Genomic DNA, 18,803 nt, shown 5'->3' on the forward strand with positions numbered 1-18,803 from the left:
TTCGGATTTTTCAAAATAAGGTATCAAAAAATTGGCTTTTAAAATATGGGGATCAAAAATTCAGGTTTTTCAAAATAGGGGATCAAAAGTGCATTAAAGCCTTTTGTTTTTAATCATTTTCTTCACATATTCAAAAATAAAATAAAGTAAAAACAGGATATTTCTTATTATAAACTCTCGATAACCAAAAACATATACTTAAGGTGTGTTTATATGCCAAAGAAAAGGGACTTCATATGAAAATATATTTTTGAGATGGAGTAAAATGGAAGTCAAATAGACAGGATAAAAATTATATTATAGGACAACATTTTGCTCTAAGTAAAAATTGTCTAAAATATTAAAATAATTTTTAGTCCACCAAATATTGTACAAGTCTACAAGACAAAAAATTGTTCGATACATTAAAGTTTGTCTTGCGTTTTGACTAGTACTTGTTTCTTCTTTTTTATAAATCAAACGGACCCTTGGGTGAGAGTTAAGATGACTTGTGACTAGGAATGTAAATGGATATCAATATTTGTGTTTGTCCCATTAGATAAATATAATATTTGTGTATGCTCCATATTAGTGTGAGTATATCCACTAAACAGATAATTTATGGATTTTGAAGTACCCACAAATATTTTATAAAAAAAAGTTTTTCTATAAAATCGATTATGGAAAAAAAATGTTTTTAACTTATTTTAAATATTTACGGATAATATCCATATATTTTAATTTGGTAAATACTCCATCTGTCCCAATTTATAAGAAAAAAACTCACTTTTCTTGTCCCAAATGATAAGCAAAAAATATTATTATTTTTATATGAAAAGTCGCTTCAAAAGAAGAATATGAAATTTCTTCTTCAGTATCAAAAAAACGTTTTGCCTCAACGGATTAAAAAGGAATATGATTTTTTTTTTTACTAAATATTAAAAGAAAATGTAACAATATGAAAAGACTTTTAAGTATACTGCGTAGAATTTATATTTAATTTAAGCATAAATTTATAAGTAATTTTATATTTTTACTAAGCTATTAACGGATACAAATATTTGTGGATACATGTCATGTAGCATTAAACCTTCATCCGTATTCATTAAATATGCAGTGTCTCTTATTGGGTTATGAGACAAAATAAATAAATAAATAAATAAATAAATAAAATAAGAAGAAGAAAACACTTGCTTTTTTAATTTACTTATTTTCTTTTTTATTGTACGTGTCATGTGTGACTAACTATCAGGGTCTCACTTTGGCAAAAAATATGGTTATTGATGAGTTGATTTGCTACTCTGATTGTCTCCACTGCATTAACCTCATAAAATGTCTCAATATAAATTATCATGTTTATGCCGTGTTGATTCAAGACATCAAGGAGATGATTTCTCAAAGTAACACTACTATTTGACACACTTTCAGAGAGGGAAACAATTGTGCGGATTGATTAGCCAAGCTTGGAGCCTCTTCATATTCTGATCTTACTTAGAGAAGGTCTCTTAGATATTCTCCGAAGCGACACGGCTGAAACTTTCTTTCTTAGAGAATAGTTTTCTTTTTTTCTCTTTTTGTCTTTTGTTTTTTATTAGCCGTGTAACCAAAAAAATTAGTAGTAAGTTGTTTAAAAAAAACTATTAGTACTAAGCTATTAGGTTTATTAAAAAAAATAATCAGTTATTAGGTTTATTAAAAAAAATAATCATTTATTAGGTAAATGTTCGGTAAGAATTTTTTATTCAAACAAAGTGTGGCCGGCGGCACACGCATGCGCAGCTGCCAAAGTAGCAGAAGCAGAAGTACCTTCTTCTTCTTCTTCTTCATTCTCTTCATTCTCTCTATCCATCCGTAAGTAAGTTCTCTTTCTCTCAACACACTTTTGTTTTTTCGTTCTTCTTTGTTCTTATCGTCCTTCCTTCCTTCCTTTTCAGGATATACCCTTATCTGCTTCTGCTTTGCTTCACTCACTGACGCCATGGCTCTTCGTTTTGAGGTCTACCTACTACTTCCTGCCTCACTCTCTCTCTCTAATTTTATATTTTCACAGATGCTTACCACTTTTTCTCTTCACTCTTAAATCAAATCTAAGACGATATTAAGTAATAATGTGAACACAGCAGAATACTAATATTAACAACTCATGTATTCCCCCTTTCTCAGATTCTTGGTAGGTTCAACCGCGCACGTGCTTCTCGACTGACACTCCCTCATTTTGTGTGCCAAACACCTTTATTCATGCCAGTTGGCACACAAGGTTAGAGTCTAAACTTGAATATTCATGATTATGATTATTGTAGCTAATGCAAGTTTCAAGCACCGGTTATTGTTTGTCCTTAAACGATTCAATACTCGATGTTTAATATTTTCACTGTTACACAATTCTCTCGGTTTGGTAGGTTTTATGGTGAAACTCCTACTAGTTATCTTACACTTGAAATGTTGCAATTTTTTTCTTATGGATGAGGTTTCTACATGAGCAGGAACAATCAAAGGATTGACAACTAGCCAGCTTGAGGATATTGGTTGCCAAATAATACTTGGAAATACTTATCACTTGGCCCTTCGACCTACTCCAGAGCTTCTTGACGAAGTTGGTGGTCTTCCCAAATTTATGAATTGGCCACGGGCAATGCTTACCGACTCTGGTGGCTTTCAAATGGTTGTTAATGGTTTTATGTACGCCTTTTCTTGTTTACACTTACATTGCATATGCTCCTGTGATTTCTTGTATTTTTGATATTATGCTATTTTCTTGTCTATGATATGAATACTTTTGCATTTTGGATCCTAAATTTACCTGATGGAAATTGCCCATGGCACACTGCCTATGCCAAATATGAAAAAATAAGAAAATTTTTGTTAAATTATTTTCATTTTTAATATACTGTTTCAAATTTGCATAATGAGGAAATAACTGAGTTCAAGATTACCAATTTCTAACAGGCTTAATATCTGAGCATGTGTGTCATGTGACATTAGTTTTTTTATTTTTTTCCAGTTTTGTTCTCTGTAATGTATCTTTGGATCTTGTAGCTCTGAAGAAGTGTCGCTGTTTCTTTTTCAAACTTACTATTGTGTTTTATGTTCTATATTGTTTAACCATACCAAAAGAAGAATGATATTGAACTCTTGTAGTGAAACTAGCCCAACATGTGACACATGAACTATAAGAATAGGCTTGGCAATAAAATAGATATTATAGCTAAGTATTCAAGCAAGTAAGCCTATAAACCTAGATTATACAGTTGAAGATTGATAATAATGTGCAAAATTCTTGTTAAGTAAAAACTTTATATTTCACTTATGTTTTAGGTTTCACTGTTGCATCTTGCGGATATCACAGAAAAAGGTGTCACATTTCAGGTATACTTTTCACTTTAAAGACATAGTCAAATCTTGAAGGGAGTCTTCTAGAAACTGGTTTGAGCATACCATCCAAATGCTGATCAGACTGCATTCCAATTCTGTCAAACCTAAAACCATGGATTGAGTTGTCAGTTTTTCAAATGGTGCATACACATAATAATTATTAATTGACAGGGACATACACATAATTATAATTATTATAATTATACATTACTTATTAAATGAAGCTATTACATGACTGGTTCCATTCTTTCATATTCTGGATTCTAATACATCATACATATATATAATAATATCATTTATCAAACTTTGGAAGTTGTTTTTTGTCCTTGCATTTGCATCACACTTTGGATAAAAGAATAATTTATTTTAAATAAAAATTTATGGAATTATGATTTTGAAGTGTAATTCCATATTTATGTTATTTATAACGAAAAGCCATTCATTTGCTTCAGTCACCAGTAGATGGAAAGCCGATGCTTCTAACACCTGAGGAATCAATTCAAATACAAGTAAGTAGATTATGTTGTTTTTTCTCTTCAGTCTCTATTCACAAGCTGATGCTTGTTTAAGGTATCAAATATTCAAAGCTGAGTACTGAGAAGCATTTGTAGCATATCTATACCCTTGAATTCCACATTATTTTCGCATATGTCTAGTTACTTTTCCTCACTTTCATATTGAAACAAGATATCGTTCATGTAGACAATAAGCTTTTGAGCCCCAGATGTCGATTAAAGAGCCCTCAATGATTCTACTAATATCATGTGACTGCTTTATGCCTCCCAAAAATGTCATGTGGCTTCTTTACTTCCAAAGATTATGGCTAGCAAACAGCCATGGATGTGCTCTAAGTCATGTGTTTTCATTTTTTGTCTTAAACTGTGCAGAATAAAATTGGAGCAGACATCATAATGGCTCTAGATGATGTTATAAAGACCACCACTACTGGTGCAAGAGTTAAGGAAGCTATGGAACGAACACTTAGATGGATAGACAGATGTATAAAAGGTAAGTACGTTAGCAAAGAGTAGCATTCTAGTCTATGGTGATATTTAGTACATGTAAACTACTAAAGTTGCAGTAATTATTTGACTGTGTAAATAACTGGTTGATTCTGAATTGTGGTGATACTGTTGCACGGGCGAAAGTATCATTACTGGGATAACATTCTCTTGTATCCTGTGGGTTACACAGCCGTGGCTAATGTGCATAACAAGTAGTATATTTTGGTTACCTAGAAGACTTGGCATTTGCAAAGTATGAACTCACTGTCTTTCTATAGGGGTTTCCCTTAACAATATTGCAAGGGATTGGGCAGCTTTGGTTCATTGATGCTTTTGTCGGTTCTCTTATCCTTCTACCTTTTTGTTGTTTGTACTCACTCATCTTCTATTTTTCTTAATGAAGTTGGGAATTAAGAATTTGATTACATAAGGCTTTGGTCATATCCGAGTAAGGATACCTGCCAAAAAAACAAAGTTGTAGGGATTCAAAATAATTAGGGCGGGGCTTCATTGATATTCTTATATTTGAGTGGTACTTGGTTCAAATGTGTCAAGTCAATAGGATGATCTGCAAACTTTCTGCATCTAAGATCAAACCTACTGCAGAACTTAGATAGTTCACAGTAATACAGCTCTTGAATGAGCGTAACACATTGTGCTTAAGAAAATAACCTGTAAATTCTATCCCTATTCTCTCTCTTCTCCATTCATCCACACCAAACGTGCACTTGCACACACACATGCAAGAGAGAAATTACTTCACTGGACTCCGTTCAGTTTTCCAAGAGAAGAAAATAATTCTGACTTTCAGTTTTCACTTCCCCAATTGGTAAGCACTATTAAATTCCCCAAAGTACTTCCATATTCTGAGCATCAACATTTCTCCATTTTCCAGAAATATTTTATAAGGTGTGGTTTTTCAAGAGAAGAAAATAATACTTTCAATTTTCTCTTCGCCTTTTGGGAAGCATTATCAAATTCCAGACCTAACACATTATTCAAGCTAGCCTCAGAGGAATTATCAAACTCATCAGTCAATCCATGTTCTCTTGGCCCGAAAACCAGTTTGTCCATATTATAATGGCAGGAACTAAATATGCACCTATTTGAAATGAAGAGACTTCTGAATGTGTTTTTTTTTTAGTATAGATTAGTGGCTTGAGTTAAATCTTGTTATATGGAAAGATACTTTCCCATAAGAAAAAACCTAACCATACTGTAGCAATATATATTTTCTTCCCCAAAGTTATTTGCCAGACATTTCTATTCAAACTTTATTTCTTGTAGAGTAAGAGAGAATAGTTGGCCATTCTTCAGTTTCTTTTAGCCAATCAGTAGCACATTCAATACTTCGTATGTAAAAAGAAAGGTTAAAGTAAATAAATGAAGCACTAGAATATAGTTTGTTTTTTCTTTGAGGGCTTTGCATTCAGAATGTGGAAAGGTGCTTGGAGAAGTCTTTTACGTGTTGTTGTGTATTGCGTTTTTCTTCTCTTTGCATGTTAGTGATGTTAACTGTTAAGCATTGTCCTATCTTTAAATAATTTGACATTAGTTTTATCATTGGATGTCAAGTAGAAAATGAATGCCATATCGATGAATCCAAAGCAGTTAATTTTTAGCACTGCCTTCTATAACCATGTTTTTGCTTTGCATGCCAAATATTAATACACATTACCTTTTGTAAACAGCTCACAAGAGGCCTCATGATCAGAACTTGTTTGGTATTGTGCAAGGTGGTTTAGATCCTGAGTTGAGGTGGATTCCAGCAAAAAGCATAGCCTTCTTGCTATCTGTTGTTCCATTATATTTAGTTTTTTACTAGTTATTGATTTATTAATTTTGACATCCTATTGTGCTTATATATTACATATTTTGTAACCAGGGATATTTGTGTTAAAGGTATGGTGGAGCGCAATTTGCCTGGGTAGGTCTACATTCATGTCAACATATCATGGTTTTTGCCAATGTTTTTATACTTTTATTCCGTGCTTTAAGACCTAAACTAGACTGTATTGACCAGTTTGGCTGGCTTTGGCTTTTCATACGGTAACCCTCCAAAACTTGACTTGGGCAAATTATTAATAAATTATTTATGCAATGTCTCTATTTGCTCTTGTCAATGGGAGAAACATCGATGGAGTCTTTATATGGTTAGAATTATTTAATCTATCCCACATCTGAAGTGTTTGTAGATAGGTGCGAAGAAGACTTGTATAATCCCTATTAGAGGATAACGTCAACTAACCTTTGGATGGTTGAAGTATCCCTCATTTAAACATAAGCCTCAACTATATTTACTGTACACCCACCCTATATATTTACCTCAACTAACCTTTGAATGGATCTGACTTAGGGTTTCTTATATGCATTACACAAATAAGAATGAACCTCTTATATGTCAACCCTCACAATTTGTACCGTAAATCATGAATTTTGTGCATGGTCATGTTTGGATACTTGACTAAAAAAAATTCTTTGAGCAACAAATGCAACTTTTCATACAGACTCAAAAAAGTAGCTTTCAATCCTTATGAATATGCATCACAGCCATGTAGTGGCCTTTAAATTAGTAGTTATTTCTGCAGTGATGGGGAGTTAAATATACTTTTCTTTTGTCACAGCTATGCTATTGGTGGTCTTTCAGGCGGTGAAGATAAAAATTCATTTTGGCGAGTTGTTGCTCAGTGCACCGCTGCTTTGCCAGAGGATAAACCGCGATATGTTATGGTTAAAATACTTTATAGAGTACAGACATTTTGTTTTTAGTGAAGCATTTCAATGTGATAGTTATATTGCAACTTTCCCTTGTACTTCTTTCAGGGAGTTGGTTATCCACTTGACATTGTTGTTTGTAGTGCTTTGGGTGCTGACATGTATGACTGTGTTTATCCCACTCGTACAGCACGTTTTGGCACTGCTCTAGTTCCCGAGGTGATAATCTTTTACCCTTTTATTGATGATTTTTAACGTTATATGCGGATATGATATATCCATGGCTGTTTTATCTACCCGACCAGCATATTTTTCCTAGTATTTGTACCAGTAGTAGGGTGTTTCTACAAAAGGTGCATTTGTTTGTGTATATGCTAATATTGGAAAAGTATCCGTTGAATCATGAATGACGATATTGCCTTCCTATTGGGATATTATAATTTTCCAATTGCACATTGGGCCCGTTTTAATATATTTGGCGGGTGGAATAATGAGAATTTAGAATAATTAGTTGATATCCACACATTCATCGATTTCTTTTCGAACTTACTTCTTTAAGTATTCTTGCAGGGAGTGTTAAAACTAAAAAACAGAGACATGGCTGATGACACCCGTCCAATTGATCCTACTTGCTCTTGTATGGTATGTGTTAGATAGTCAGTTTCTGTGTCAATGGGCAGTTAATGTCAATTGGCAGTTATTTTGGGCAGTTAGTAATTATTAATTAGTAGTTATTTTCTAGTGTGTGTATTTTCTTTTTAAGAAGAATAAATAGGAAAGGGGTCAAACAAAAGGTTATCAGAAAGTTATTAAGTGGTTGGTTAGTAGGAGAGACCCATCTCTCAAACATTTGGGGAGGGGAGAGGCCAAGCTCTCGAATCTTGGTGTATTTGTGTTTTGTTATCCAATACTATTTCCTATAATTATTGTAATGTGTCTTTGTGTAATATTCTGGTTTAGAATCATTCTTCAGAATTAGGATCAATAAAGTATTCATATTGTGCAATCTGTTTCTCCTTAGTGCCGGTTTCTATCAGTATGCTTGTAAGAGGCTGGTTTTAGAATTCAACCTTAGTGAAAATGAGCATGTGTTTAGTGTTTTTGTTTGTTTTGTTACAGGTTTGCAAGAACTACACCAGGGCTTACATCCATTGTCTTGTGACAAAAGATGCCATGGGGTCTCAGCTTCTTTCATATCATAATTTATATTATATGATGCAGGTACAAATAATATCATGCGATAAAATGATTTATTATAAGTACAATTATCCTATTAATGTTTATGATTGAAATTACCGTCCTTTCAAAATTTGCAGCTCAGTAGGAATCTCCACTCTTCAATAGTTGAAAAAAGGTTCCCAAAGTATGTTTTACCATTATATTCAATTATTATATTCATTTTGATCTCACTTTTGATCTGAATTAATACTTACCCTTTCAAATATTTTCTTGCTTCTCAACATGCCAATAACCATATATATGTTTTTTGCTTTTTGAAGGTTTGTATGCGACTTTCTGCACCGAATGGTATGTTTGAGAAATTTACATAAACCTTCCTTTGAATTTTGATCATCATTACATTGACATATGCTTAAAAATAACCTACATAGTTATGTATCTTTTAAGTCTGTCCGTGAACATTGTGGCAAAGGAAACAGGAAGGGTGACTTTGTTTTTCTGAAAAAATGAAGGTTAAGTTAGTAATTTTATAATTATAAAAAAATGAATGATTCCATCCAATTCTTGAGGGAATGAAAATAATAGGGGTAAGTCTTTACCAAAAAAAATAGGGGTAAATGCGGGAATGAGATGGAGTATATTCCCTTGGACTCCATTCCCTGACATTCGAATTTATCCCGTTCCCCATATTTCCATCTCATTCCATTTCATTCTATTCCATTCCACCTATTCAAATATAGCCGCAGTGGTAGATGTTCTGTCCATACTTGACTTTTCCAGCATTTTCTAGTTATTACACCCTTCAGTAATTCCTTTAAAGTGCACATAGGATGTCCATTTCCATATTAAAAACCAATATGTATTTATATTAACACGATCATTCTTTATATTCTATTGAGATATTTGTGAGTAGCATTAGACCCTCTTTCATCTTCTTAATGTAGTTCCCAAAAGGTGATGTTCCTGAATGGGTTTGCGATGCTATGGAAGTGGCTGGAATCGACATTTCTTCCTGCTGTCTTTCATCATGCCAAGAATATGATTCCAAAAATGTGTCATAAGAATTCAATGAGGTAGAACTGATTCAGACAGATAGGCGGACATGAAAGTTGCAGAGATGGGATATAGAAATTAGTTTAAACTATCGATTTCTCGCAGCATAAATTTTGCATCCTACTTATGCTGCTTAAGTAAAAGTTAGTAAAGGTTAGTAGTAAATTTAGTTCTCATTCATCATACACTTCTCAAGATTCATGTTGTACCTTAGAATGAATGTGCAACGATTAATAGAATAGTCTTGAATTTTGATTCACGTATTATTTTTATGAATTACTACAATTAGTGAGGTGTTTTCACTAATGGGGGAAGTTGAGAATGACTCACATCTTTGATTGTATCTAACTCGGTCGCAGCATTAAATTAAAGGCTAAAATATGTTTTTGATCCTTCGTCTTCAACTCAATTTATTTTGGTTCTTTGGCTTAAATGCAGTTTTGCCCCCCCTATTTTGCTTAACGCGGAATTTTACCCCCCCTGTTTTAAAATGCGGACTTTTACCCCCCCTATTTTAATTTTTGTTGGATTTTGCCCCCCTTGTCATATTAGCTTATGTGGCAGCGCTTATGTGTAATATTTTTTTCCACATCATTAATAAAAAAAAATACATATGTTTCAAAAAAAAAAAAATACATATATTCTTTTGCAATTTTTTTTGCGGTGCATCTTTTTTTTTTTTTGTTACAAATGGTGCATCTTTTAAGCCTACAAAATAGAATGAAAATCACAAATCCTAAAAGTAGAAAACCCTAAACGTAGAAACACAAACGTAGAAAAGGCAACAACTGTTCATCTTCTCATCTATGCAACCACTGTCCTTCTCTTCTCACCTTCTCAAACACAACACCTTATCACCGTGTTGTCCTCACCATTCGCCGATTCTCCTCACATCTTCGGTGAAAATACAAGACGAAAATGGAGAATAACAAAGCCCTCATTCAAGGTTCAAGTTCAATGAGGTATTTTTTTCTCTCCAATTTGTGGGTTTACTTTTGATTTTGAAAGTTGTTTTTCGTAGAGTTCTGAATATTTAAAGGAAAAGTGGTCCTTCAATGTTTTTTTTCCATTGCCCTCCCCTCTAAACTCTCAATCAAACTGTTAGGAAGCAACTTTTTCACCATGAATGTGAGTGAGATAACTGTCAAATATAAATAAAATATGTAAACTTTTTTTAATTTTTTCAAATGATATATGGTTGGAAGACAATGGTATTTTGACTCTAGATATGAATTTCACTGTCGAAAGAATATGTTAACAGATGAAGATTATAACATCAAGCGCCTGTTACCCATTGCTTATGCCGCAGTAGAAGCAGAAACAAAAGAGTCGTGGCAATGGTTTCTTAATCTGTTACTTGAAGATCTAAATAATGTACAACCCAATCAATATGCATTTATCTCAGATCAGCAGAAGGTATAATTTACAAGTGTCATTGTTTATATGTAATACTGAATGTTCTTTATTATTTGCCGATCATATAATGGAGGATTTAGCTATTAGCAGGTTTTGGTATTTTTTGTTGTTGATGAACTAGGTTTTGGTATTTACTGTAATATTGCAGAGTACTTCTAGATGTGATTCTCACTAAAATAATCTGCATTTCTTGCATTTAAAATAAAATAGGTTTTTTGAGATGTAACTATGTTAATGGTTATCCAAGATTTTACTGGTTTAATTTAAATGCAGTTTTTTGGTTTTTTTTACTCTATTTTATTTTTCTTTTTTTTGTGATTTTTACTATTTTTTACTTATTATTGGAGATTTACTGAATTTTTCTCTTTTTTGTTTATGCTATTTAAAGTGATTTTATTTATTTTTACTTTTTTCCATATTCATTTTGATATTTTTTGTCATTTTTAGAATTTTTTTAGTAATTTTTTCATTCAAAAGAAATAATAAGATGATATTTAATAATAAATAATTAATGATGTGGAAAAAAATATTACACATAAGCGCTGCCACATAAGCTAATATGACAAGGGGGGGGCAAAATCCAACAAAAATTAAAATATGGGGGGTAAAAGTCCGCATTTTAAAATAGGGGGGGTAAAATTCCGCGTTAAGCAAAACAGGGGGGGCAAAACTGCATTTAAGCCAAGATTTATTTTGGTTATTTATTTTTGCGACGTTATACAAATTCACCACTCCGTTAAATGTGAGCCGAGCTGACCGTTCGTGCAATGTGACATGTAAAATACTACTCCGTCTCAAAATATAAGCAAAAGTGGGTCAAATAAACTTGATGTATTTGGTTAAAGATTTGGACCAAATACATCCATTTTTGTTGACCAACTTTTGCTTATATTTTGGGACGGAGGGAGTAGTTGTTGACGTGATCCTTAGTACTCCCTCCTTTTTAGTTTTTATAGGGAACAATTTTTTATAAGGAACAATTGAAGCAAAACTTTGACTAATTTTTAAATGTTTTAAAGGTTTAATTTCACTTATACCCTTATTTATTATGAGAGAGAATATTAAAAATACGTAAGTTAGTTGAATTAAGAGTAAATAAATAAGGGTATACATGGAACACATTTAAATTTATAAGAGTATTAAATAAAAATAACTACGTAAAATGTGCTTTCTTGGTCAGTGTAATTTTTTCAAAGCGTTCAATATAAAAAGGATCGAAGGGAGTATTATTTTTTTTTACTTAGTGATCCTTAGTAGTATTATTTCCCAAATTAAAATGGTTACGATGAAGTGAAATTTCTAGCTATTAAGCTATTTGACATAAAAAATGGTTACGATGAAGCGACTCAATTCAAATACTGGTAGTTAGATTTTTTCTTATTCCGGCCACAACTTAAAAGATGCGTTAGTGTAATTTCCAATCAAGCTCTCGACAAATCAAATCATAATTGCATTTGCTATAGTGACTTTGACATGGGTTAATTGGAATCCTTAAAGAGTGTCCTGGGGACACTCGTTAGCAAAACCCTAAACAAAAAACTAATCGTTGATTGGTCCAGTGGTGATCGATGCCAGACTTGGTATAGATGACCACAATTTGATCCCCGCAACTGCAATCGGGAGGAGACTGTGATTACTTGATGCCAATATATACAATTTTGGAAGGTTGTGTCACACTTTGAGGCTCGTATGAACTTCTTTCTTTTGCTTAGAGTGTTAAAAAAAATGCAAGATCCGAACCCTAATACATCTTAGAACCATAAAGCTCTAAAGGGCCCTAAACCTTAAACCCTATATATATATATATATATATATATATATATATATATATATACTAGAACTTTGACCCATGCGGTGCATGAGTCTAATTAGGTGTAATAGGTAACAATAAAAAATAAAATACAAAAATTCTAAGAGCATTTTCAATAAGAGTAGTATAGAGAATTTCATGGACTAATTATTCTATATTTGTTTTATGTGCTTATTTTATATTTTATATATTTTTTAAATAATTTTGGACCCCCAACGTTTTGTTTACTTATTAAAAAAAATTGTTGATAACCAAAGGTTAAAAAATTGATGATAATTAAAGGTTAAAAAAAATTAAAGACATAATCAAGAACATAAACTTAAGTAGACATCCATAAATAAATAAAAATTGTGATTAATTTCGTCGTTCAAATTTATTGAAAACAAAGTTAACATATTAGGATTCCTAAATTCTTTCATAATTGAAGCACATGTTTTAGCGGTTGAAAGGTTTTATTGTAAGTAAGGGATGCAGGTTCGATGACAAATCTGTATTTTTTTAATATAAAGTTGCAATAAAAAGAAAGAGAAAATGAGAGGGTAAAAAAATTGGTTTATGGTTAGCTTATGTTAGCAAGCTTATAATATAAGAGATTATCGCTTTTTAATTGTTTAAATTGTGCAATGAAAATTAATGGTGCTTAATTGTCGTATGAAATATTTCCTATGAAAGTTGATGGAGCTTAACACTTTGTGGACATAATTTAAATCACAATTGGTCTGCTAGTGCATATTGTATCAATTGATCATCGGTTAACATTAAATTTACAATGTTAAAATCAAAATAATGAATGTGGTTAGTGACATGACTATGGTTGTGTTTGGTTGTATTGCAAAAAAAATTGATTTAGCAAAATTAAGTTTGATAATAACTTTCCAAATTACACGTGATAATAACTTTCCAAATCTCACATGATAATTATTCTCTAAATTTATGATCCGGTAGAAAAAAAATCATTGATCAGGAAAGACATAAAAATATTTTGTGATGAATAATATAGTCAACAATAATTTTGATATGGTATAATTTTAAAATTGATGGTGCTTATCAATTATTGCACATAATTTTAATCATAATTGGTATACTTGTCATAGTGGTTGAAAATATTGCCTTGCACTAAAGGGTTGCGAGTTCGAATCCTAGTCAAGACAAAATTGTATTATTTTTTGATAAAATGGAGGGAAAACAAATTAGGGTTTAGGGTTTGCTTGTGTATACAATCTTATAATATAAAAGATGAGTCAGGATCCGTTGACACCAACTAGTTTGACACCAAATGTTACACCTCTCAATAACGTTTTAACCGATATAAATTTTATAAAATCCACCGTTGGATTGAAAGTTTACATCATATAGATCATTTGTGTAAAATTTCAAATAAATCCAAAATCATTTGATATGTTATTGAGATACATCAAAATTAACGGTTTTTGTATTTTTTTAAATGCCGTTAATCTTTATGTGTCTCAATAGCATATCAAATGATTTTGGATTTGTCTGAAATTTTACACAAATGATCTATATGATATAAACTTTCAATCCAACGGTGGATTTTATAAAATTTATATCGGTTAAAACGTTATTGAGAGGTGTAACATTTGGTGTCAAACTAGTTGGTGTCAACGGATCCTGACTCATAAAAGATATATATATATATATATATATAGAGTCAGGATCCGTTGACACCAACTAGTTTGACACCAAATGTTACACCTCTCAATAACGTTTTAACCGATATAAATTTTATAAAATCCACCGTTGGATTGAAAGTTTACATCATATAGATCATTTGTGTAAAATTTCAAATAAATCCAAAATCATTTGATATGTTATTGAGATACATCAAAATTAACGGTTTTTGTATTTTTTTAAATGCCGTTAATCTTTATGTGTCTCAATAGCATATCAAATGATTTTGGATTTGTCTGAAATTTTACACAAATGATCTATATGATGTAAACTTTCAATCCAACGGTGGATTTTATAAAATTTATATCGGTTAAAACGTTATTGAGAGGTGTAACATTTGGTGTCAAACTAGTTGGTGTCAACGGATCCTGACTCATATATATATATATATATATATATATATATATATTCTATATCCTAAACTTTAACCCTTAACCTAACTCTAAACCTTAACCAAACCCTTACCTAAACTTTAATTTAAACCAAATTTATATACCGTAAACCCTAAACCTTTAATTTACTCTAACCTTAAACCTAGCCCATAATTTAGATCCAATTTCGATTGTCTACATCTTCGGTTTGTTCAGGTGTCGGATCAAACGAATGACAGGTATAACATGTCAGTTTTAACGGGTTAGCTTTAAATTTTGTTGTTGCATCCAAAACTTCATTGATAAAAAGTTCATATTCTTCAAATAGTTCAATATTTCGTATACAATGCAACACATGGTATAACAAAAAGGGAAAGATGTAGTTACTTTGTTTAAATTTGTAGATCAAACGACAATAATAAGTCAAGTAGATGAGAAGTAGAAATTAAGATAAATCTAGAATATTATCTTTCACATCTCATTTAGCAACTTATTAAGCTCGTAAAGTATAACATTTCTCTCATCTGTCAAAGATATATAAAAACAACAAAGCGAAGAGTACAAGAGATTAACAGAGAGAAGAGGTGCTTGAAACAAAAAATAAATAAATTGCATTTTAGTAATTGTTCGGTCGGTTTCGGTTATGAAGAGATGAAATTTTAAAGACCCACATCCGTCCGTATACAATCGTTTCATGACCGATTTTTCACAATGGTTGACACGAGACCCTACCAAGTGCTTCCATATGTTAGCGGTTATATCGATTTCGAGCCGGGTTGCAAGTTGACCCTACAAGCAAACTTTGACAAGATGTCAACCCTATAATTTTAATCACCTAGAGTGTATTGTAGAACAACTCAAAACATGAATATATTTTTCACCATGTTTAAAATTCTACGGCGACTCGTGACTAGATGAGAGTCACTCTTGATTCTAACATTAGTTAATAGTTACATGCATACCTCATGACATTGTTAATCACTTTGAACTAAAATAAAAAATACTTCTATATAACAACTTCGTCCTATTTTATTCTCGATCAACTTCCTACACTAGAACCGTGCTCATGGAATTCTCAATTATTGATAAATATAAATACAAGGTGGTCCCGTATTTTGGACGACTTGAAAAAAAGTAAAAAGTAATTAGATTATATTATGATTTAATAGACAAAATATATCTGTTGTTTAGTGATCTTACCTGATCAGAATGTGCGACCGCGCCGGTGTTTGTTCTCGAAGGCCCCTGTTAAAGCGGAGGGGGGTTGTGTACCTGCAGACACTTCGACGCTCAAGTCAGTTTAAGTGTGGAGTAAGGTTTTTTGTGCTAGATTGTCCGTACTTCTCAAATGGCAATGCAGTGTGTATGTATAGCCCACAACGCTGGGTCAAGGACCTTGATGGCATTAATGACCATCAAGTAGCTGCCGGAAAACAGCTAGAAAAGCCATGATGAGCAGTTAATGCTCATCATTTCGGTGGACGGCCGTTACAATGCGTCCAACGTCTTGACCATTGGTGTTCGAGAGATGGAGTTTCTGGGTTGCTAGTTACTTGGGCTTATGCTCGTAGATCTGTGGATTTTCCTCTAATAGTGGGCTCAGGCCCAGTCCAGAACAGGAGCCCCCAAATCGTTATGCTCGAATACAAGCATAATGACTTGAAGTTTTGCCGTTGTTGGTGTGTCGAGGAATTTTCGATTTCGATGAGTTTTGCGGAGCATAACAGGAAAATACTTTCGAGCATTATATTCGAGGGGTATATGTCGAGGTTCCGTGAATTTCCCTTTACGTATCGCCTTCTTTTGAGGTCCCACTTTCTAGCAAACTCACTAGTCAAAGATTAATTCTTGGAAAGACAAAAATGATTCCTAAGTCAGTCAACTTAAGTAGTTGCAACCGTCCATGCATTTATTGCGGGTTGTTGATAACGATGCTAGTTTTAGGAAAGAAGACTGCCTATAAATACTTGTTGCTTCTCCTTTTACCTTCACAAACTCATCTGAAACAATAACGACGGAAAGAAAGAATATCAAGATGAATGTTGTCAAAGGGCCAAGATCTCAGAAAGATAAGAAGAAAGTGGTAGTATATACTTCCAAGTCCACTCGCTCAAGGAAATCTAAAGAGGTTAAGGTGGAGACCATAATCCTTTCTTCAAATACCTCAGATTCTGATGGTACATATGAGGATTATGCCGAGTTTTTGAAGACATACGATCCTCAAGAATCTTACCCTCACGCTTCTTCATATGGTGAAGAAGAAGGATCCCAGAAGACCGTGGAATCCAAGATGACGTCACCAGAATCGCTGAAAGCTAAATCAGATTATGAATAATAGCATTAGGATTAGATGCTTGTTTCTTTTATAATTTGCTTCCAATTTTGTACTGGTTTTTTTTTTCACATTAATAAAAAATTTGCCTTATGTCTCATAGCATTTTTTACTTATGCACAGCATCTTTCCATGAATTTATTAAAAGCTCGTAAGAGGCTTGCTCTTATTGGCGTAATATTCGGGCATTTGTTGGATTCTCCAATTTTGCCGAGAATCTCGGTTTGCCTGATCTGTTAGTGACTTTCTCGAGGTAATCATACGTTGGATTTCATGAGATTCTCGCGAGCAGGTAGATGTGACCCGAAGGGATGAACCACTTCGTGTCTTAGCGCCACATGTAAAGGCTACTCAGAGAGCACTCAAGTGCCTATTAAATGCGTTTTGAATTACGAAGTCGCTTAGGATCGTTGGATTTTCGCTCCCTTTCGTTTGCTCCCTGATCAAATTTGACCCGTTGGATTAATTTTAATTAGGGCCTTTGGATTGAGGCAACGGTTTGGAAGAGACAAGGCGTCGTTTATCCTATGCAGGTTCGCTTGCCTATATATAGAGATAGGGGAAGAATTTTCGAAACTTTACAGTTTCTGTTTATTCTCTCAACTTCTTGAGCTTCTCAAGCTTCTTGTTGCGGTATTGTGTCCTTTGCTGCTAGTTTTCACCGTTCGTTGCTCTTTTCCATACCATCCTCTTCATCTTTCCAAAACAAGTAAGTTCCTTCATCGTTTCTCATGTTTTTGTTTTTGGATTTTTCGTTGATGCTTTCTAGTAACAGGAGTAGCAACATGTGGTTTAGGAGTAGCAATCATGCGATATTGGCTTGTAGTAGTATTGTAGATATCTTGTGAGTGTTTTAAACTTGTTGTTTTGAACTTCTGGTGTGGTGGTTTAACATTTCCAGTACGCTGGTTTAATATTTCCGGTACGGTGGCTTAGAAGGTTGTTAACGGTGGCTAACACCCTTTCCTTCCCACAAACTAGCAGTTTTAGCGTTTTTACCGGCGGAAACTTTATGACTTCCCCCTAGATCTAAGGTTTTCGACAAGATAAAACTTTGCCCGTTTTTTGGGCTTTAGGATAAGGGCGGAACTTAAATATGCCTCTTTAGGGTTTTCGTGTAGATTTCCCCTTTTTTCGTTTTGTTTGATCGTCGTTTGCAAGCAATTATGTGCTCGCTGACATCCTCGCCCTTTCACTTGATTTGGCGGTGGAAGAGTGGATTTGATGTTATGAACGTTGAATTCACGATTCCTTCCTCTGCTTTTTCAGGTGTAGAAAATGAACGGTGATCAAGCTCGACCTGACGAGGGTATGCAACTCGTTCGTGTTGACACGTCGTGGGTGGCTAACGAGACTCGCGAGACGCCTTCTATATTTTCCGGGTGCACGAATGGCCACAAAGAACTTTACTTTGAAGTTGAAGACATTGATGTCTCCAACTGGGAGATCCGGGTACCTATTCACGGGAGGCAGATATGCTCTAATTGGGGTTGGGGGACTATCCCCGTTTATCAAATTATTTTCGAGCATATGTGCTACCGTATGCCCTTCACGGATCTGGAACAAGCCGTGTTTCGCCATATGCGGGTCACGCCATCGCAACTTCATCCCAACTTGATGGCCTTTCTTCGGGTGTTTGAGGTGACCACTAATTTTTTGGGCATAGTTCCCACAGACGACGCCACTAATCTTACCTGATCAAAATGTGCAACCGCGCCATCGTTTGTTCTCGAAGGCCCCTGTTGAAGCGGAGGGGTTGTGTACCTGCAGGCACTCCGACGCTCAAGTCAGTTTAAGTGTGGAGTAAGGTTTTACGTGCTAGATTGTACGTACCTTGCAAATGACAATGAGGTGTGTATATATAGCCCCCAGCGCTGGGCCAA

At 33.6% G+C, this 18,803-nt stretch overlaps 1 protein-coding gene across 2 annotated transcripts; it reads left to right on the forward strand.

Moving 5' to 3' along the window:
• Positions 1 to 1,701: 1,701 nt before the first annotated feature.
• Positions 1,702 to 10,870, forward strand: LOC123921760 (queuine tRNA-ribosyltransferase catalytic subunit 1-like). 2 transcript variants are annotated; one of them, XM_045974424.1, is made up of 17 exons: positions 1,702 to 1,834; positions 1,914 to 1,975; positions 2,143 to 2,236; positions 2,463 to 2,641; positions 3,295 to 3,345; positions 3,804 to 3,860; positions 4,239 to 4,359; positions 6,047 to 6,113; positions 6,241 to 6,282; positions 6,980 to 7,085; positions 7,179 to 7,289; positions 7,641 to 7,712; positions 8,190 to 8,291; positions 8,387 to 8,433; positions 8,570 to 8,597; positions 9,194 to 10,264; positions 10,564 to 10,870. In XM_045974424.1, exons 2-16 carry the CDS (start codon positions 1,958 to 1,960, stop codon positions 9,308 to 9,310), a joined length of 1,212 nt encoding a protein of 403 aa, XP_045830380.1. In that variant the 5' UTR covers positions 1,702 to 1,834; positions 1,914 to 1,957; the 3' UTR covers positions 9,311 to 10,264; positions 10,564 to 10,870. The 2 variants fall into 2 exon arrangements, with proteins under 2 accessions (XP_045830380.1, XP_045830379.1); XM_045974423.1 differs by having other exon boundaries at positions 1,726 to 1,830.
• Positions 10,871 to 18,803: the final 7,933 nt, after the last annotated feature.

Source organism: Trifolium pratense, linkage group LG4, assembly GCF_020283565.1.
Source record: "Trifolium pratense cultivar HEN17-A07 linkage group LG4, ARS_RC_1.1, whole genome shotgun sequence".
In the NCBI taxonomy this organism is placed as follows: domain Eukaryota; kingdom Viridiplantae; phylum Streptophyta; class Magnoliopsida; order Fabales; family Fabaceae; genus Trifolium; species Trifolium pratense.

Bases quoted from the DNA above. Each gene is read 5' to 3' on its own strand.
- LOC123921760 (XM_045974424.1), top strand. The intron at 2,237-2,462 runs GTTAGAGTCTAA...CTACATGAGCAG, and splicing joins CATGCCAGTTGGCACACAAG to GAACAATCAAAGGATTGACA. The intron at 6,283-6,979 runs GTAGGTCTACAT...CTTTTGTCACAG, and splicing joins GTGGAGCGCAATTTGCCTGG to CTATGCTATTGGTGGTCTTT.